Source organism: Parambassis ranga, chromosome 19 (assembly GCF_900634625.1).
Source record: "Parambassis ranga chromosome 19, fParRan2.1, whole genome shotgun sequence".
Lineage (NCBI taxonomy): Eukaryota > Metazoa > Chordata > Actinopteri > Ambassidae > Parambassis > Parambassis ranga.
The window spans coordinates 10904778-10927042 of record NC_041039.1 but is presented as its reverse complement, the minus strand read 5'-3'; the positions used below and the strand labels follow the sequence as shown (position 1 = coordinate 10927042).

The following is a 22265-nucleotide window of genomic DNA, read 5'->3' as shown; positions in this document are numbered from 1 at the left end:
TTCAAAATCTACATCAAAGTATTCAGGAGCCATTTTCCCCCAAACAAAGATCAAACCGGTTAAAACCTATAAGCTGCACCCTGTGAGGAAAGGTTTGGCTGTGGGTTGGTTTGATCCATGTGTGGGACAAACAGTCTGCAGATTCCAGTTAGCATTCACACAGTTTTTGAAAATCTTCAGTATCCTAGTGTGTGTTCACCTTTTGAATAGGCTGTATTGTTTTTTATATTAACATTTACTGTCTGCAGAAGAGGATCAGGCCCACTGTAAAAAAAAATTGGAGGTCTGAGATTTTCCTTAGAATTTTATTTTTAAAGTCAGACTTTTAAATTCATCATTTTTTTTTACTGTGGCTCCACACCTTTTCTGCAATCCTCAGTAATAACAGTGGGAGGTATCACTGCTCTACAAAGAGCTGCACAGGATCCCTCATCCACTATTGTAAACTCTTAGCTGTCAAACTTAAAAAAAAGAAAAGAAAAAAAAGGTCAACGGGTATAGGCTACAGCCATGATGATTTACACACTACTATAACACAACAAAGAAAAAACTTATGTACATTATATACTATACATGCATAATGTGAGTTGGGGGCTGCCTCTTTTGTGAAACAATAACAAAATAAATACAAAAGAAATTATCACAAAGGTGGATCTTCAATAACATAAAATACTTTCAGATGACAGAATCAATATGTGATGCATTATAGCTTTTTAAAACTGACCACTTACTAAGTATTATTCTCAGAACTGTTTCCATTACTTTTATTTAAATAAGAAATAATAGGGCATACTGCAAATAAGGTACATGAGCTGAATGTCCTATATTGTTTGCATATACAGTCACTTTGAGGGCCACCAGTCAGACCAGCTGACTGATACAGTTGAGACTTTCTACAAAAATATTGTTGGTGTTGGCAGTTGTCAAGTCGGTCAAAGAGGCGTGTGGGAGTCTTGCTGACGGGAACCACAGAAATGCTGTTTTATTACAGCGATGTATATTGATGTCTTAAATCTTCATGTATTTGTAGTGCAGTAGATTGAATTTCTTATGTGTCCAGCAGAGGGCAATCCCATTATAAGTATGAATGAGAAGACCCAATGGCTCTCTCCTCATGACTTTCTTCCAGTTTGGTTTTGCTCACAGCTCCTTCATCTTAATATTCAGATCCCGATTAAATAAAATCTTCACATTCTCATCAGCTGAGAATTGAGGCCCAGAGACAAAAAGGAAAAATTGCTGCTGCTGCTTGTCCTCAACCCTGAAATGGGAGGCCTTTGTGTCCACCCGTAAACACACACACATACACAAGGACTCCAGCTCACAGTAATGCTGCTGACAAAGGTGAAGCCGAAGGTGAGCAGTCATCATTTCTTATTGGCTATCCTTCTCTTTCTAGTGGCCAGCATATCGTAGAAGGGATCCCTGCTGATGCTCGCTCTGTGGAGGAGGACAGGAAGAAGCAGAGTCATGACTGACTGCATCCAAATGCTCACATCAAGGACAGGATTTGCACCAACATGAGGTTATGTATTATGATATTAAACGGCAACAACAGTGTACATAAAATACCTGCTTTTTATTTATGTTGTTACTGTGTGTTAATGCAGCATAATGTTAAGTGTCACACACCAATGAGGCGAACACTCATGCTGAGTAATTCACTGCTTTCCCAGCAGCAGAACAGCTGACGTGCTGAGGCGGCTGTGTGTGTGTGTACAGAACAGTTACCAGAACAGCAGTTTCCATCCTGGCAGATGAGTCAGGTGGGACGATGTTTGTGTGTGTGTGAAATCTGCTGACCACGGGACAGTCTGCCACCTCACCAGTTGAGCTCAGTGAGAGTGTGGTTGAGGCAGCACAGTTCTGTCCTGCTGAGCCCAATCTGTGGCCATTATCATTCCAACAGTGACAGAGAGGGACTTTATATTAAGACAGGCAACGGGCCTCACTCCTTTGCAAACTGTATCCGTGCATACTGAGGCCTGCTGCAGGGATGTGAAATTCACTTTAGCTGTAGATGGTTCCGGTAACAAAAGCTGACCACTTTCATTTAGCAGTGACACATCTGTCAATGCTAAGTGGTTCTTTAATACCATTACAGCAAGGAAGGGCTGAGTAATATCATTTTCTGCCTTGATATTGATCATATTTCCCAGTGAAGCCAAGGCTGTGTGGATGATAACCAGCCAGCTGATCAATTTACCCACTGGGTCCAATTTACAGCAGCACCTCCACCCACCACACTGTTTAACAAGGCAGCATTTGGATCTAAGGTGTAAATGGTGCCAAATGCAGTAAAGCGTAGTGTTTGAGTAGGTGTGTGTGAGTGTCTTTGCTTGTTGAGTTCTAATCAAGGGGAAGTGAGCTTATCCAGCAGAGCAGAAATCACCTCTGAGTGTTATCTGCATGGAAGTGTGAGAAACAGAGTCACATAGTCACCAGTGTGTGTGTGTGTGTGCTGGTCTGTGCATTTATGATTAAGCTCACAGTGTTGTGTGTGTCTCACTGTCAAGGTCAGACATGAGAAAGTCCCACATGGGAGCAGGCCAGTGTTGGCTAAGTGCCCTCTCAGTGTAAATGGATCCACACTAACACGCTGCTCCTTACTTGATGGATTTGATCCACTCCTCCTTCTCCTCTGGAGTGGGGGCTGATATCCTGTACACTACGTGATTGCCCTCCACAACCCGCCCGTCCGCCTCTGTCTTGCAGGCCTTGATCACCTGACCTTTGTGGTTGGGGTTGTAGAGCTCAAAGCAGTTCTGAGGAGAAAGAAAGCAACCAATTAATATGCATAAAGACGGCAGTAGTCATATTTTTTAATTTAAAGTTGAGGACGGAGTTTGGCAAGAAGATTCTTACAGGTTTCCTTGGCTCATCCACCTCTCTGATACTGAGGTTTTCCAGAGGAATAATCCCACGAGGTTCTTTATCCTAAAGACACACAAAATTAACACATTGACTTGGTGGACACAAGGCAAGGACAAAGGAGAGTACATGTCCAAAGTGGGTACAATGACACAGTGTAAAGTCACTTGTTCCTTTGCCCACTGCTGTAATCAAAGTGTGTAAAGAACAGTGGAGCTTTTTATTCATCCTGGTCATGTAGGGGACACCACCCAAGGGAGATGTAATTCAAAACCCTCTATCCTCCAGCAGTTTCTATTGTGTCTGCAGGTCCAGATGTGGGTGTGTGTTTGGGAGGGGGGGAACCTTGAGGAACAGCCCAATGTTATGCATGTCATCTTCTTTCTAATGAGGGGGCACAGCAGGGGGAGGAAATGCCCTGGGACAGCTGCTCACAGCTGGCTCTGAGCATGTGTAGCCTTTTATGTGTGTGTGTGTGTGTGTGTGTGTGTGTGGTGTACCCCCTTTGACATGTGCATTTGTGTGTAATGAGGGATTCGATGTTGTGGGACTGGGGGAAGCACTTGGCTTACAGCTTAGCAGGGCCAGATGTGTGCTGCAGACTTTGCAGATGTTTCCCATGATGCTTCATGTTAATTGCTGGAGTGAGGTTCATTTAGGTCAAAGGGGGGTGCATCTGTTAAAGAGCAGAGCTGGAAGGCAAAGACCTGTGCCTCTGTCTTTTATTGTGTGTGTGTGTCTGTGTGTGAGACAGAGAAAGAGATCCCCTTTGTTTCATCTACAGTTAAATTCCCATTGCATATTTACTTAAATTATAAAATAATTCTTTTATTTTAGGAATTGAAAATGTGTCCAAACTATAAAAAAGAAGTGTGTGTCCTTAATGCTGACAGTTAGACAGGAAGAATGATATACACCTAGCTTTTATTTAGCATAGGAAAGCATTAGAAAATGAAAGGTTCAAAGTATAAAAACTGTATTTGGCTTTATTTACTATCACCATAATGTTGCCTGGTGATGAGTGAAAAATACCAAAAACTCAAAACTGCTCTGACGTGCACCAATCTGCCTACTTACTGTTGTGTATTCAAAGTAATAGAGGCAGTTGTCGGTCAAAATAAACCACCTTCTCTTCCACGTCTTCACCCGGCCGCCTGTAGGGAGAAACACAACATGTGAGCTCAGAGCTGCAGAGGTGACGGTGTTTGTGCATGTAGAGCAAACCTGCAGGAGACCTCGGTTACACGTGCCACATCTGGTTCTGATCATCATCTCCCTGCATTATAAGGCTCGATCAGAGGCTGCCTCCAGCAACCCCCTCCTCCCTGTCCCCAGAGACGGATTGAGGGGGGGGGGGGGGGGGGCAGGGTTACATTCCAAGAGAACTCCCCTGCACATTTGTGGAGTCTGATATTTTCAAAATAAAAATTGGGCAAAAAAATGCAATGACAACATGACTGTAGGAGAGAGAGTTCACTTTTACACATAGCAGAAGTCCAACAGTGCCTGAAGTGAAGCCTTTTTCTTTTATGTATAAAGAAGCCTTACAATCTCTTAATCTGCCTTCATCATCAGATAGAAGTAGATTACTGGGATTATTGGATTTGTTGTTAATTACACCATCAATGATGCAATAAGCATTTTACTTATGTAAACAAAAAAAAAACTAAACTGTGGCTGATGTCAATCTGCAATAAGTGCACCATAAGAACATGTTTGCTGACTGGGTGGAATGTGTACAAAGCAGCCGTTACTGAAGACATTCACTTGACCTAGATTCTGATTCTATACGCCTAACTACATTAACATCCAGACATATAATATGATTATGAGCAATATGTATTTCACTCTCAGGTGCATCCATTTTACACACTATAACATTTGAGCTAACATCTATCTTGGGTTTTATGCTCAATATATGTGAATATACATCATATTTTCATATTCCTGATTTATGTGCCATCATTGAAATTACTGTATTCAGTCTTTGTTTGGTTTCTGCCATCTAACATACCCCTTTAAAAATGTCTGAATACCACCATTTTTGACATGCTGCTGAGCTCTGATGATGATGGATTCAGGCATGGCAGCTGGCTCAATCCTTGTTAGCAGTGTCATGAGAGTGTCTGGAGCTCCACAGCATCAGAGCAGTGAACACCCTGCCCCACCTGCAGACTGCTTCATCCAAAGAACAAGAAATCTTTCCTCATTAAACATTTGGTGGTGGCTCTGATGGAGCTCTAACTGGATGTGGAATCTGCTAATTTAAGAACATGATCTGGCAAGCCCAGCTGTTTTGATTGAGGGCGAAACAGAAAAAAAGATAGAGTGGGGTCCATGGTGGAGCAGTGGCGGGTATGTACTAAGGCCTGCGGGGTGGGAATTGAGGAAGAAAATTGAAAAAGACACAAGGGTCTTCTTTACTACACTGCATGGTCAGCTACGCATCGGCGGGTTTTGCATTCTCACAGCGCAGATTCAAGCAGCCCATTCACTATAAGCTCGAGCGTGACTGCATGTTCTGGTAAAGGAGCTGTATGACGTGCGGGGAAGTCTCATGGTACAGAGTGTGCGGCGACCTGTTCAGCTGACCCCTGCATGTTTGTTTCTGGGAATCCAGACGTCACTTATGTCAGATCCGTGTAATTTAATGTTTCAGAGCAACAACAGCCTGCAGCGGTTTACATTAGAGCAATTTGATTTAATACTTTAATGTTTGTGTTACATAGAAAATGGTCAGTCCACAGCTTTAAAGCAGAGTGCTGTTCTGCATGTTTTTTTTGTAAAAACAGGGATGGAGTTAAGCTTTTATGCTTTTTTTTTCGCTGAAAAGATCAATACCACCCTCATACCTGTGCAGCCATTTCAGCAGTGGGTTAGGTTAGCATGAAGACTAAAAACAAAGCAGCAAACATTACTTTGACATGCAGCTTTCCATGTTTAAAACCACACTTTGCCTGTCTGCTTATGGCTTTGGCAAGAAAAAGGATGTACTGAGTGGGTCTGCACTAAATATATTTTGAACATTAATTACAGAAATTGGAAAATCTCAAGGTGGTGGAGAAATTCAGCCAATCACCATGCAGAACAGATGAGATCACTGACTGCCTTGCCTTACAAATGTTCCCACATTTTTGAAACAACAAGCTAATTACAGCTAGCATGTTCAGGGGCCCAGCGTGGTGAGGGGATAATAGCAGCCAAGGCCAGTATACAAGGGAGTGCTGTTATAAAGTGGGAGGATGGAGGAAGAAGAAGCATTACCTACCTCCTAATACAGAGATTTAAGAAGGAACAGCCATCACAAAACAGAATGAAAGAGCAGAACAAAGGGTGAAACAAAGGTCAGTGGGAGGGAGTGAGGAACAAAAACACACAAGGAGTTGCTAAAAATCGCCATGACAGAGAGATGGAGAGAGAATCACTGGCAGTAAGCGAGAGGAGAGGAGAGCAGACAAAACAAAGACGAAAGGTCACAAGATGATGGACAAATAGAGAGAAAACATTTAATCTCCAGGCAACCTTTCCTGCACCGTCATATAGGTTTCTGTGCAGACATGAGGCTGGGTTACGAGGTCAATAGAAGTTGCTTTGAATGTTTTAACTGAGCAGCAGGCATACATGGACACAGCGGTGCTGTCAGCTAAGTAATATAATCACATATCTTATTGTTCAACAGCTGTCGACCTCCAACATGGCTGTACACCGTACACAAACAACACAAACAAATCAACATGATGTTCAGGCCCTGCTGGCATAAATCAACATAATCAAGGTTACTTTTGTAAATCAGACTGCACATACCGAGCTTTAAGAGCCAGCCCTCTCTGTCGGGGTTGAAGAATGTGTGTGTCAGATCGTTCCCATCGTCCTCTGGGATTTTGAAGGGCTCATTTTTGATGCTGTCGTAAAGGTTCTGCAGACAGGGGAGGGAGACTATTATTCAAACGGTGGAAGAAATGCCTCATTCGTATGTGTGTGAAACAGCAATCACACATATCAATCATCATGCACACATATACACAGTATACGGCCCAATCCTCACCCTGAGAAGCTCCTCTGGCAGATCGCCTCCCTCATTGATGCCTCTGTTCATGGAGATAAAGCGCTCCACAGGAGGCTTGTCTCTGACGTTGGGGTTGTGTAGGCTGGTGTTCAGCATGATGATAGCAAATGACAGCACGTAGCAGGTATCTGAGAGCAACAACAAGGGAATCCAGTTGCTTAAAACCCACATGTCCACACAGAACATAACACAATTACAGGTCTCTGTATGCATACCAGAATGTCGTCAGCATATGGTAATATTTTCTGTTACTAATGACGCTCCGTTTTTCTATTTCTTTGAACACATTTAATGTTATTTGCTATAGTTATTCGTGCCCTAATTTCTCTGTCTCTTCTAAATGAGTTAAATACATTTTCTCAGTATAAATGACTGTCATCCTTCTCTTGACGTTAGTTTTGCTTTGAAAAATGTATGTGTGTGTGAGAGGTGTGTGTGTGTCTGTGGGGGGCAGAAGGGTTTATAGTCTCTCTACTGTGTGTTAATGTTTGGACTCACACGGGCCACTGGCTGTCTGTAAATGAATCATTCATTCACCTCTGTCTGTCTGCTTTCACTGACACACTTTAGTCCTAGTCATTGTCTCCTCTGTGATAAAAAAAGGGTGCTTTGCATACAGTGAGAAAAAGAAGCTGAAACAAGAAGAGTGACTGCGAAGTCAAAAATAAAACTGATGAAGCACTGAGACAAACACGACTCGTGTTAAATTAAAATCTGTGATCGTGCTTTTTGTTTTTGTGGGATATGAGCTGTCGTGTCGCCCAACTGACTGCCACACACACATATTAATATGTGTGCAGACTTTATGGGTCAAGAAGAAAAAGGCACACTAAATGCATCAACAGGCAAACTCCATGAGGTCATAAAATGCTCTGAGTGTGACTTAATCACCATATATTTTTACATTTTAACATTTGAATTTACATCGGAACATAATCCTTCACCAAAATTAGTATCCAGCCTCCACGGGGACCACATAGACCTGCAAAAAAGGTCCCTCTTAAATTATTCACCGACTCTTGTATTTGTACACTTTGTTTGTCACGAGAGTGTGTATCACTCAACCAGGTTGAGTATTTCCTGAATAATGAATGACCCTTGTTTGTAGCTGGTTGTTTACTTATCCGTTGCAGTGAACTGGAATCTGTAGTTACTTCACTTGGGTTAATCCGCATTGAGCTTTAGTTACAGTAACTCTTAGAGCTTAATGATTTGCAGTCCATCACAAAACGAGGCCATCACTCATGCATCCTATTATAGCCCCTCGGGCAGTATTTCTGTAGGCACATTAGGCTAGACTGCTAGTTAATGCACTGACTTTGTCCAACATAATGGATGTCACACTCTGTTCACATAAATATAGACTCTGATTTTCAACCTGGGCTACTTGTCCTAGGTTCCCACCTCAAAAAATATATTTATAACATATAATAAACAACAGATATATGGTTAAAATGATGCCTAAATGATGGTTACTACAAAAAGATGAATTGCATGAAAAATAGTCACTAAATTTGTTGTTCTCACCTGTCGACTGGAAGACCCCGGGGTTGCATTGGCAGTACCGGGAGGCAAACGCCTCCATCATACGGTCAATCTTCTGAGCTTCACCTGGCAAGCGGAAACTCCACAGGAACTGCCTGCAGATGTCAGAGTCACATAGTGATGCCGTTGTAATTATTATAACCTTTTGATAGATATTTTTTACTCTTCTGACCGTAGTGCTTGGACGAGGTTTAGGTCTGCAAACTCATGTAGCTCCACGAAAGCCTGGAGCACCTTGATGTTGAAGTCGTCCCTGATGGGAGAAAGGAAGAATGAAAAACTTAGATTTTTCATGCTATTCAATATTCTAGTCATTTCTTTCCACTGCGCAAGAAGGTTCAACCAGGAGATATCATAACACGTCTGAAAACAAAGCCAGCCCAGAGAACAGGGTGGGGAAAATCATATTTAATCCATAAAAGCATTTCTCAAGCTGAATTCCATTTTCAGCATTCCTGTAATGTTTGTGCCCTTATTCATGTCAGACGCTGTGCGGGGCTGGAAGCAACTGAAACAGCTGGCCAGTGCTGAGTGTTTGCCCACCCTGAGGCGAGGGGGGAAACAGAGCGTTCGGCTGATGAAAAACAGCCACGAGACCAAACTACACAGGCACTTTTTTGTTTTTGGCCATTGGAGAATTTTCAGAGGAAAGGTCAACAGCTGCTTTCAGACTGCAGTCACTTCTCTGATCATATTTGGTGGCACCAGGGAGCCACGATCCTGGTCCTGTATCGACTTTTGTGTTGTGTATTGTTTAAATGAAACCCTAACTTAAAGTCTTATTGTTGTGCGTTTATTGTGTGTGTTGGCTCACAATAAACTCACAGCAAACTCGCATTGTAATAAGAGTCTTGCATTATTCCAAGAATTACCTGGGGTCTGTCTTCTGGCTTATTCCTATACTGCTGAGGAGTGTCTGTGACTGTATGGTACTTTATACCATCACCTACAGCCAAATAAAAATAATCCTGTCCTATGAGAGCAAAGATTATTGCTGTGGGTGCCTTTGTTACAAAGAAATGTGAGTGAGCCCTTAAAATTAAAAATGCATGCATATCTACATGTCTTAGTGTGGCAACAGTGAGTGCATTGTGTGTGACAAACAAACTTCGTTTAAAAAAAAAAGACCACTAATCCCGCATCTAGTTATTTCTCCCTACCCACAATCTCCTTCCCTTGTGTCCCCCTCCTGTTTCCCTCTCTTCATCTCCCTCTCTGCTCAGCGGGTAATGATAGGTTCCTCCTTGCATAAGCTTAATTAGTGATAATTACTGAGTGTAAACCCTCAGCCTGTGTTTAGTGTGATTTCCAGTGGGTAGGTGGCCTCTCTTTGATGAATTAAGCCTATTGGCAATGAAAGGAGTCCCCAGAGCCATTCACCCCCCCCTCTCTCCCCGACCTTCAGCCTCATTCAGTGAGCCCGTGTTTCATTGATTCAGCTCCACTGTCTGACTACATCTGTCCGCTGACGCAGAAGCAGCACCTGTACTTGAGTAAGGTGATACTTGAAGTAGTTAATGTGATTTCCTGCTTGGATTAATCCAGTTCTGAATACTTGCAGTCTGCTTTTTCAGTTTAGCTTGTTCAGCTGGCTGCAGTCTCGTACTATCATGCCAGAAGCCCCATGTGAACCTGCAGTGTATTGTGAATAGACAGATTCTCCCAGGGCTAAGAGGCTTAATCAGAACTGTGTGGATATGTTTGGTAAGGGCTTGAAATGTTCTGTAAATGAATTTTAAAATTCCTTTTTTCTCTGTGACATTTGTACAACTTCTCAAAGATCATCTATCAATCACATGTATATCAGTTAATATGTCGTTTTGCAGATAGAGCAGTATTATTTTGTGCCTGTCCTTTGCCTCTGTCTGTTTAATGATCTCATCTCATGTTAAGATAACACCATCCATCTCAGTTTAGGTCTTCCAGCTATCAGGACAAGACTTTCCTCTTTCTTCATTATCAAGCAGTCTGGGCTGAGCAGCGAGGGGCCGGATGGTTGTTTTATTACCAGCTATAAGTCCACATGGGCGGACTGTGACAAGACTCAAAGATTCATGTCGGAGGAGGGGGTCAATCAGGCACTCCCTCTTTAATCAGTAAATCCTGCCCATAATTTCCTTCTTTAATCACAGAGGGGGGCATAAATCTCATGTAAGGAGGGCTTTCTCAGGCTGATAGATGCTCTGTCTCACCGCTCGCCTAAGTAGTCTCCGATGACGGTCTTGTTGAGACCCTCGCCTTTGTAGAGGAACTGGGCGATGTCTTCTGGGGTGTGCTGGAGAAGGTCGTTTTCCAGCAGGAACTGGATTCCCTTGAGAGGAAGAGGGAGAAACAGGATAGCCGTTTGTCTCGATCATGGGTTGATGGTGGAAAAATGGCAGAATTTCACTGCAGTGAATGGATCGCTTCTGCTGCAGTGTATGATGAGTGCTTTTACCTTTTTGGGATCCATGTTGAATTTCTTTCTTCCCATAGCAATCTGTTTGTTTCTCTGAGATGTTTTACTGGAACACAAACACACGTGAGGAGTATTAACTGAGAGACTCTGCAAATAACTGATTTTTATGCATCTCAATGCCACATCAGACAAAAACACTGTCTGCAGAATGCATAGTCATATACTGTCCATATATTTACTGCTTATCATTAGTCATTCATAGCAAAAAGTAGCTTTGTTATCTGTCTGTCTTTGGAGTCTTAACAAACATGCAAATCAATTAAATGAGTCAGCTAGGAGCCACAGTTCCAGCAGTACCCATTTACTGCATGACTGAAGGTAAAATGTCGACAGTGTTATTTATGGATGTAGAGGTCACAGAGGTTCTGTTCTTTGCATTTATTCCTGAGGAGTTTTCTGACTTCACTAACAGCTTATATACATTGAGAGTTAAGTTTTGGGATTCTCCTTATTTGTTATCCAAGAAATAAGCCACCAATAAAGAGAATACCTTTTGCCCAGTGCATAATATCACCACAGAAAGAGTCCAGCCAACAAGGCAAAACACATAAGCCACTATGAATATACATTAACATCTTGATTTCTGTGGCTTACCTTTCTCCAACACACGTCAGTTGCTCGATCTCCGTCATGACCTCTGCTATCTCAAACTTCAACCTCTAAGAGGGAAAAAAAAGAAAAGCAAAACCGTCGTTTTTTCCTTTTTATGTTAAAACAGGATCAAACAAACAGCACGAGATGCTGTATGGAGCAGAAGTCATCAGTTTTTTATGAGCACATGGGCTGAGCAAAGATGCATAGCAGGTCAATTTGCATTACTTACAGCATGCAAATGGACTCACAGTGCAGCAGTAGATAGGCAAAAAACAGGGCTAAAGATTATGGCAAGGGCATTTTGTTCAACATTACAATTATTTGCTATGTATTTGTCTGGAAAAAAAAGTACCGGTACCAAAACCAAAGACATACCTCAATATCATCGAGCAGCTCTCTCTTCCTCCGTCGAATGTTTGAGAGCTCATCCCTCTCCTCCAGGGACAGATCCTCTGGAACTGAAAGGCATGATGGAGAAAACACAGCAGAACTTTACTTCCCATATCGTCCATCACAATTTCCATTCAGCGTCTGGCACCCCAGAAACAACAAAATCAAAACAAAAAAGGTTCCAAAATGATAAGGAAAAAAAAGAGGAGACCTAACCTGGTACCTACAAATAAAAATCAGATTTAAGATTGTTGTACAGTAAAAAGACAAGAGCTTCTGCTGCTGTGTTCTTCACCTTGTGCAGTTGGAACAGCAGATATCAGGAGCCTGCATGCTCATCTTAATTAACTAGCATAACAGAGAAGCATCTTAATTATGCCACTTGAAAGTGTCTCACCCCTTCCCTCCTTCTCCATTTGGCTCAGGGGGGAATTCTATTAATAAAACCAATCCAGATTAAGTTTTCTTTCATTAAATGTGAATTTGGCAATTTAACGCAGCCCACGACCCTGATTCCCTGGCCGTCAGTGCTTTATAGCTCTGGGCAAACAGAGAGGAGGATGACTTGGTTTCTTTTCGATGTTTCCTCCCCCTTCTTTCCATCTCAACCTTTTTCTATTCCTCTCCTATTTCACCCATTTTCTTTTACCCTGATGCACTTTCTCCATCTTCATGAAACACCAAGAGCCCCTTTGCAATCTTGCTTCATTAAGCCAGCTTAGAGGCAGAAAACGCAAATCTCTCAACAGGAAAATGGCACATCTGATATCACAAGAAGCTCCGTGCCTACGTGTTGCTGAGGGAAAAAACATCACTTGTTGTTTTCCCTCACAGGCAGGAATCTGCACCAATTAAAGTAAAACAAGGTCACTGGGCTCAAGAGGAAGCATTCAGCCCACTTTTAATTTGACGGCTTGTAAAAGCGTTCAGGGCAGCTGTGCATTGTTATCACATTAACAATGACACAAAAAAAGGTGCTTCCGATCCTGGTTATGTAATCCTGAAGCACCGTGATGAGGGTCAGGTAAGAGGGAGAGGGATTTCCTTCACATGCCCTGTTTTTAATAGACAGCAGAGCAGGGATGTGAGTGCACAATGAATGAGAGTATGAAAATAAAGATGTTATAATTAGCGTTGCTAACCTCCGGCATCCACACAGAACACATATGCAACACAACTGTGAGCACTGTGAATGCAGCCAATTAATACTCTCAGAAAGATTCAAGGCCATGATTCTTTCATGTTCTGCAGTATTTTCTTTATTTTTGGCCTACATGCAATGAAGGCAGGGAGAAACTGGAGTTTGTCCATCAGTCCAACAGGACCAGCTGCAGTTAAACTAGGGTAAAGATCCCTAAGTGCCCTGAATAAAACTTTTTTTTTTTAAATTGCTTGTTTGCTTTCTTGCCAAGAGGACTCCTAGATGAGTTTCTGCACGGGGCTAAGTAGTGCACTAATATTAATCATCAAAATGTCTGACTCACACAACCAGTCGCCTGAAGCATCGATGCATTTCACTCTATAACTAAGGGATGACGCATATTGGTTGTAAACGAGGTTTGACCACATACACAAACTGACTGGTATAACAGATTACACACACAAAACAGACTATTTATTTATAAATAAAAAACAACAACAAAAAGTTGCAGATCTTAGCATATTAACCTGATTCCCTTGTCATATGACCTATAAAGCACATGCATACTAATATAGGATTTAAGATGGTAAATACAGAGAACACTGCAGCCAAACAGAACTAATGAGGACCCCTATTATTTTTACTCCGGGAAAAATCTATAAAAGAGACACATATTCAGGACCACTTGATCAATGAAAATACTTAAAACAGATAAATCAATAATGACAAATATTGGAATTTTTCTTGTCTTTTAAGCAATTTACCCAAAAGAAAATGACATGCAAGCAGCAGGCAGCTCCACATTTCCATTAGCCCGAGGCTGTGCATTAGCTAATGGAGATATCCAATGACTGCAACATTGTGCATGATTACAATCTTGATTCATTACAAATCTAATGAAAAGCAGAGGATGTTCCCTCTAATAAAAGCCTATCACCATTAATGGCAGAGCATTATCCGTCAATCCAGGTCTCTCCTACTGTATCTGATTCAATATATGTGTCTTTTACATTTGATAATCTAATCCCTGTTGCAGTGGATATTCTTGTTCAGCGGTGGGCAGCTCTTCTACAGAGGTGGTCCACCAATTACATTATTAGCACACACACAGACCCACCCTGTGACCTTCTATGACTCACTCAGGAAATGACTTTAGCGTCTTCACCGAGTACAGAGGCAGTGGTATAGGGCAGGGGCTGGTCACTGCTATCGTATTGGCTCAGACCACACAGAGCTACGCTTGAATGATAATCTACTAAAATCAATTACGGTGTAAAGTCGTTGCTTTACAGTAAACAGCAGACCTGAGAGTAGAACAGTGAAGGCGCAAGCAGACTCATTTTACTTTCTGTGACCTCTGGAAGAAATCATGATAGAAGAGAGCTCAGAAATCCACTGAATGGAGAGGTGGAGTCAGAGGGTTTCAACACAGACCTCGAGGCTCCAGTAATTTCCCCCTAAAAACGAAATCCCTCAAAATCTACTTTTAGGAGTAAATCCCCTGCTTCACACCCAAAACTAATAGCTGTCCCTGGCCACCCACTGAAACGAGAGGCTTTAATGGCTTTTAAGCTAAGGCAGAGAATGCTCTGACAAGCCATCAGTTTCTTACCTTAAATCTGTATGGTATGACTGAGAGAGACATTAACAAACTCCCAAAGCCTGGACTGATTCAAGGACTTCGCTAAAACCTGAATTCAGTCCAGTTGCGCAGAGAGGGGAAAAAAATCCCACACTCACTTAACACTGGCTGTGGTCCCAGTTATCATTGACTGTGTGGGTGATTTGTCCAGATCTCCTGGCTTTAAACTGGCACTGTAATGTGGATAAGTGGATGAGTTTAAAAAAAGAAAAGAAAAAGAAAAAGATAACCCTGTTATCCTACTTGGCCGTGCAGCTTGCTGTGTCACATGTAGGGGGAAAAAAGGAAAAGATAGGGAAACTTCCTGTGGACCCAGACCCTAATCTGAAGCCAGCTGCCCCCAATCCCTCCAACTGTGGACAATGACATGCTCGGCATTACAGCCCAGGTCATACAGACAGACAGACATGTTGATGATAGTGCACGAGTGCATGCTGTAGGCCAGCTGGCACTAATCCCACACACACACACACACACACACTCACCCTCCCTGACCCTCTTTAAGCCCTGGTCTATCAGAAAGGAAGTGTGATGTATAACAGCATATACACAGATGTTCCCACTGAGTAGCCGCTGCCTGGTTTCAAACTAGTTAAATAAATATGGAATAAATAATATGTGTGACTGTCTGCAGCACAAAGGCCACTGTGAGGTGAAAGAAGGTGAAAGGTCATGGACACAGGAGTGCAGATTCTGCACTGAGCACTTTTAGGGCTAAAATCCCTGTTTATATTATATATATATATATGCCATATATATGCCATTCACATATAAGAACACCAATCCCACCACATTCACATGAATCATGCATGCATTATTACAGTACACCGCAAGCTTGTTCAGTAATAATTCAGTTGTGCTTTGCTGGAGAAAAGTGATTTGAGGAGCTAACATGTCTTCTGTTTTAACTACTTCTGGGGTCACAGGCAGAATCTGGGGCTCAGGGAGCTGAAGAGACCTCGCACTGATTGCTCTGGTTAATCCGCAGTTTTTTGGGAAGGGACCTCCTGCTGGGAGTGCATTTGTGTGACTGTGTTGCTGCTTCGGAGGTGGTCTGCACATGATGTCCTCCGTATATCACACATCTGCTCAGCATCAGCACTATGTCAATATTTTATTCGATGAACACTGGCAGCAGGATCTAGGAGGCTTCCACTGCCATATGCTGGTGGCCAAAGTAACCATAATCTGATGATTTGATCGGCTTGAGAATGAATTAGATGGATGCTGTTTCTTCTGGCATGTGGACAGAATGAGGGGCTTTTACAGGCTGAACACAATCCAAGTTGCACCCTTACTGCAACAGACTGTTGACATTTTTTGAATAACACATACATTACATACATTAACACATTAGAACACATTTGTCCTCCTACAAAAACTTCACATCTCTTGCATCACTCATGCAATTGTGTTGATGCTGCATCACACAATATTGGCAAAGTGTTTGTGTGTTTTAGCCAATATTAGTGTCTGCTTTAAATGTTAATGAGGTGGAAGAGGGCTATGCTTGAGGTCTTCAGCCATCAGGGGCTCAGTTAGATATAGTTATGGATCCATTTGAATAAACGTATAAATATTTCTGGACCAATAACACAGTGGAATTATGTTGCTGTTTTCTTCCTTTCTTATTGTCGAACATTTCAAGCTTCGCAGTGTTAAGTTGTGCTCCCACTTTCAACAAACATGGCTGGAAAACACTGATACAATGATGAATTCTGATAGGTGACAGATTATTTCCTCTGTTGCTTCCTGTGAGTGTCAGGTGACTGACAAGCCGCAGAATGAATGTGATGCTTCATCTGATGCAGGCACGGTCACTTCCAATATTGTGATAGACATCTAGTCTGGGAGCAGCTTCAAAATCTGTATCAGATGCTTTTTTTTTGTTATGTGCACACAACAATGAACAAAGGCTCTGATATCTCCTATGATACTGCCGGATACATATAGACACAGAGCCCTGTGTCGGCCCTCAGCCTGCTCAGAAGTCCAGGATGTTCCTGTGATGGTTGTATGGCTGCCTGCAAAAACACCAGACTTTACTGGACCACCCTGATCATATTCACAATGCTTCAGAAACCACCCACGCTGTGAAGGTAACTGGTCTCTCTTGTTATTGGCTGATACATGGATCATGTTAATCTAGTTCATGGCCACAACATCAACATAAAAATCACTTGATTACAAATAGACAGACCAGGGGCCAGGTGATTTAGCTTAGCTAATTATTGTTGTCCAGTTTTGGTGATATAACTGCTTTTTGTCATGTGTCATCATGTGTCATGCATTAGAAGATAAAGTGAGAACAATCCAGGCCTATAGAACATGTGAGCCCCACACCCCTCACTGCTGTCCTGTTGGATTTGACCCAGTCTCTTTACAACTCTGCTTTCAGTGCAATTAGGGCCGGATTACCCATACACAGTACATCTCTGCTGTCTGCTTGTCTGCTCATTTAATTTGCCATGCCTTTTGTCTATCTTCTCTCTGTCTCATACTTAAAAAGCTTTGCCTCTTCACAGCTCCAAGCAATAATTCCTGGCTAAGCATTCCTCTATTTACAACAGCCAAATGTTGTCTTACTGGCTAACAGTTGTAATGCCTTGTCTCACACACTCACACAAACACACTACCATGGAGATGGGAACATGTTGGGAAGCCTTCGTAGCCTCTCTTCTAATCAGGTCCATATGTAGTCTCCTGCTTAAATAGTGCACTTAGCCCCTACTCAATCCCTGCCCGAACATCAAACCCAACCCCTGCCTTTGTGTTTTTCTTGTTACATGTGGTATGATGCACTGTATGTTTAATCTTCTAATGTTGCACCACAAACCCATAATCTTGGCAGTCAGAATGAATTTTCTGTTCTTTTCAAATCTCCCCTTAAGCCTTCAAACAACACAGCCAGCCTTCTGGGTCAACCAGTGAGAATGTGAAGAGTACATTACACCACCTTCTGCTTCAACACACTTACAAACACTTTTCTTTAAACCACTTAAGACGTGTATTGCAGGCTACTGGGGTGCTGTAGGGCATCAGTGAGCTCCATGTTTTTATACCAAAGGGAAAATTCTTCCTACAATAGGTATAAAGTACAACTGATATTCACATGAAAGCAAATTATTGTACTGCACTTAGAAGTGCAAAAATATTAGAAGGAACATTATTCATTTTCCTGGAGCTAGTTAGCTTAGCTAAGGAAACAAAAAAGGTAGCTTTGCTGTGTTCAACCTCAAGTGAAGGCGCTGTATAAACACCAGACATAGCAGTTCCTGATGTGGCCTCTTGAGGCTGCCTCCAAAAGCGAGTCAACCAACTTGTTTTAATGATATCAAGATTTAAAGTTTTGCAGATTTAAAGGTGTGACCACTTATTGTTTACATGGCAGTGTTCCCACCAATGCCCACCACTTTGCCATATTTGGACTAACCTGGAAGTAAGGTCGGATTCAAGTGTTGCCAATACGGCGACAGCTAGACCACTGATTTTGAAGTGCTTTTCAGACGTTTCAGTAAATTCAGGCTGTTGTTCGTGATATTTATATTAAGCAAAGCACAGCCAAGCTAATCATCTCCTGGATAAGCTTTATAATAAAAGAAAAATGCCCATAGGTTTGTATTTTTTAGTACAGATATATATTCAGATTATCTACTTGCAGAGAAACGTGCAGTGCTGCTGAATAACTAATTCATTGGTAGACCAATTGTTTCTGCACTCTACACTACATGGTGACATTATACAGTTAATGCAGAGAGAGAAACAGATGTCTGAACTCTGCTTTCTCCTTGTTAGGCCATTCAGCACCGAGCACTTAGATTTAAGCCAGCCTGCCTCCCAGACTGAAAGACACCTACAGAGCAGCCACAGCTCGCCCCAAGTGACTGTCTGATGTCTTCCCACACACTCACCCTTCAACCACAACAAAGACCATTTTCTAATCACACCAACTTCCCCTTTATACCATCTAATCTCCCTCTGAACTGCCAAGGGATCACACATACTGTACTGTGTATGTTGATTCAGGTTTTTCAGTCTTATCTTGGATTTCATGCCTGCTGGGGTGAATATGATATGAAATAATTGCATGCAGGCAGATGTCCCTTAAGTTTGAGGAGATAATTGCACAATATGTAAAGAAGAAAGGATTTTGTTTCCTTAATGGAGTTATTTCACAGCAGTCACAAAGGCGTTCGTTTGTGATTCTGCACTGAGAATGCCATGTGTGGACCATTAACAGGCCCTAACAGACAAAACAGAAGTGCTGCATTCAGATACGATTTGTTATTTCAGGACACACTCACACATTCAGTCCAAAGACGGCAGGAGAATTGAGGGAAAGGCCTTTCCCATTTAACTTTCCCACGGTCAGATAGCGAGGAGCGTGCTGACTGACACACTACAGGAAATACTGTAAAGGAAGCCTCACGGGGCCCTAAAAAACAAACATTTCTGCACTTTTGTTGGTGTCTGTCATACATTTGTCCAGGTGATAAAAGATGAATTCTATTCATTTTAGCATTTCTATTCACCATAAAACACCTATTTACTCTGCTCAAATGAATCCCTGACTGAAGCCGAAGAACACCCAGTGTTAAAATCCATGGACTGCATCCAGCCATTCAGTGAACTGCTTCCCAGCCAATTTCTGCTTGTGCTTTTTTCCACTTCTCCATCCAGCTATACGGTGATGCTAAAAATAGACACATGAGTAGCCTAATAAAAACACACTTTCAAGCCTGTTGCTGATTTCCATCCATTTTGAGGCCAGGCCCTGTCTGCTGTGTGGCAAGTAAACTGAGGAGAACAGAGCCAGCTCTGATTAGTGAAAGCAGTAAACATGTACTAATGAATACCATGCTGCAGCTGAGTCCCACAAACAATGCACGGTGGCACGGTTTATAGGTTCATTCAGTGGATAAGCATATAGGTTATACAGTATGTGCAGGATAGCCCTTGGTGCAGGGCTACCATTGTTTCACTGGTTTATCCATTCAGAATAAATAAGGCAACACTCATTCAAAGTGATCTAGGCGTACTCTCCTTTTAGCTCTGTTTTGCTCTCCACCTCCTGTATATGTGATCAGTCATCGGTATGAACACTGATCACAGCAGCTTTAACGAACGCCCAGTGCAGAAACTTTACCTGGCCTCTTCTGTCAGTTTGGGGCCAATGCAGCTCCCCATATCCTGTTTCAGTTGTATAAGAGGTGGCTCGTGGGAGCGTTAACATTTTGTAAACTATTTCTTAATCCTATAAAATATGACGACATCTGTTGGCTCTTATCCTCTTGTTGTTCAAGAAACCGATTCAGCAGTGCAGAACAAATTATAGCCTGAACTTTGACCATATGTTGCAAAAGTTTGCATGCACTCTGTACATTGCAGGCGTGAGAACTTACTCCCCAAGTGCACATATGAAGAGATAATGTGCATATTTGTTGGCATGCAAAGTAGTACCTAGGAGCTGCAGAACTTGTCACTGGATGGTACTTTGCAAACAGGTTGTGTCCAATTTTGTGTGAAAGTTTAGGATTGAGAACAGAAAGGGGCCATCTTCGTCATGATGCCTTCATCAGCTGGTGGATACACATTTAGTATCAAAGCGCCTGCATTGTGATACCAAGGTGTTTGTGTGAACAATGTTAAGTGATATGTCAGCGAGAGGCAGCGGAGTGTGAGTAAGCAATGCAGCACTCTTAATTGGCTTCACATTTATGGTTAAGATATTTCAATAATTCAGTCTGCCTCACAGACGGAGCTCCATGTCAGTTATCCCTCCTGTGCGTGTGTCCTCTCTGATTTCCTGTCACTCTGGCCACATGCGTGCAGTTTTTTTGCAGCACACATGATTTTTCAGGGGAAATATACAAGAAGGATACAGATCAGTTCCTAAACTGTGACTTTATAATAATGATTTATCCTGAAATTACATGTTTTTTGGAGTATTCAAATAGCAGAAGTTAAAATGAAACCCTGTGGTTCATCCTCTGGAGATACAGCAAACTTCATGTACTATATAATAAAAGTAATCATGTAATTAAAGAGCATGATAGCAGATATATGATAACTAGGATACCATCAAGCACAGTGTGCATGTCAGAATATCGGGAAGAATAAGAAGCTCTGCTAATCCCCCAGTTTAACTGACAAACTGTTATCAGACTTCAGCCGCTTGTTTACAATACACTCGCTGTGAGGCCTTCAGCCCACAAGACGGTTTGGATTATCTGCTCAGAAGCATCCTGCGTGTGCACACTTCCACATTATCAATGAAATATAACTGACTTAAAGCTGGTATTCATTCAGCTTCAGCACCAAATCACAACATGAGGACTGTTAAACCAGGTGTGAGTGTGACCCTGCATTTCACCTCCACCATCAGTGTCATCGGGAAACCTTGTATAGCCTGATTGGACTCATTCATGAACCATTCACTGAAGCCCAATTCTCTCTTTTCCTGTCTTCTTTAGTGTGTTTAAAGTAATTTTTTATTCACTACTGTATAATGAACTTGCGTTAAAACTGTTCATAGTGATATGAGTCTATATATCATTAGTTTGCGGATGCTGCTGTGGGTCTATCCAACATGTGCAACCCATTCACTTTGATATGAATTCCCACCACTTTACAGGCTTCAAGACAGTGAGACACACTCCAAAGCCTTACAGCGAGAACATCAAAACATTAAGACAGTGCGTGCATGATTAAAAAAATAATCTGCGTTTCTTTATTTATTAACACGACTTCAACATGTGTCTCCCACCTCAGAGGATGGAGCGCATGCAAACCACCCTGGGTGTGTGTCAGAGAAATTCTCTTCTATTGTGAGGTTTTGGCTGATTTTCTCAATCTGTCAGTAAAAACCACAGGACTGCCTTATGTCTTCACGCATCCGTTTGCGCACACACATCCATCCATCCCTGCACAGACGGGCTGAGAGGAAGAGGAAACCAGAGTGAGGAGGGAAAACAGCCTTACCGTGATTGTCTTCATCCATATCGATTGTTACAGCGACTGAGCGGCAGTCCAGCAGAAGGCTGAAAAAATGCGCTTCTCTCTGCGTTTTTAACGTGATTTTCTTTCCTTCCACTGACACATAGGCGAAGCCGGGTGGTTTGGTGACAACCAGATGGGTGAAGTGGACTGGTGCGCAGATGTCAGCAGCGGAATTGATAGAAAAAAAGAAAGAAGGAAATGAAGCCGCACTCTGGATGTGAATTAAAGAGAGACCCGCGGTGGTAGGAGTGATGTTTCAGAGGTGAGATGTGAGACAGCAGCTCCTCTTTCCCTCTGCTCCATCCTCAGCTGCTCCGTCTGCATTCAGATTCACTGCAACCAGGGCGACGTCAGCAAGCCCCGCCCCTGCTAATAACACACACACACAATTGGATATGGAATGATTTTATTAATATCCGAAATGTAAAATGCACCCATTGTTTGTTTGATTGATTGATTGATTGATCCTTTTTAGTCCATTTATTCTTATCAGTTTTCAAGTAACCAATACAATTGATTACACAGACATATTTCTTTTGTGATTTATGGGGTTATATAT

General features: G+C 42.2%; 1 protein-coding gene across 1 annotated transcript; it reads right to left on the bottom strand.

The window, feature by feature from the left end:
* Positions 1–60: 60 nt before the first annotated feature.
* LOC114451390 (cytohesin-3-like) lies at positions 61–22034 on the bottom strand. The gene is made up of 13 exons (XM_028429954.1): positions 21689–22034; positions 11910–11992; positions 11535–11599; positions 10920–10986; positions 10675–10793; positions 8655–8735; positions 8465–8577; positions 6917–7065; positions 6676–6787; positions 3949–4025; positions 2866–2937; positions 2611–2765; positions 61–1440 (listed from the first exon to the last, which is right to left on the bottom strand). Exons 1-13 carry the CDS (start codon positions 21705–21707, stop codon positions 1368–1370), a joined length of 1185 nt encoding a protein of 394 aa, XP_028285755.1. The 5' UTR covers positions 21708–22034; the 3' UTR covers positions 61–1367.
* Between the last annotated feature and the right edge of the window lie 231 nt (positions 22035–22265).

Bases quoted from the DNA above. Each gene is read 5' to 3' on its own strand.
- LOC114451390 (XM_028429954.1), bottom strand. The intron at 4,026-6,675 runs GTATGTGCAGTC...TTCTCCCTACAG, and splicing joins GGGCTGGCTCTTAAAGCTCG to GCGGCCGGGTGAAGACGTGG. The intron at 1,441-2,610 runs GTAAGGAGCAGC...CCTCCTCCACAG, and splicing joins GAGTGGATCAAATCCATCAA to AGCGAGCATCAGCAGGGATC.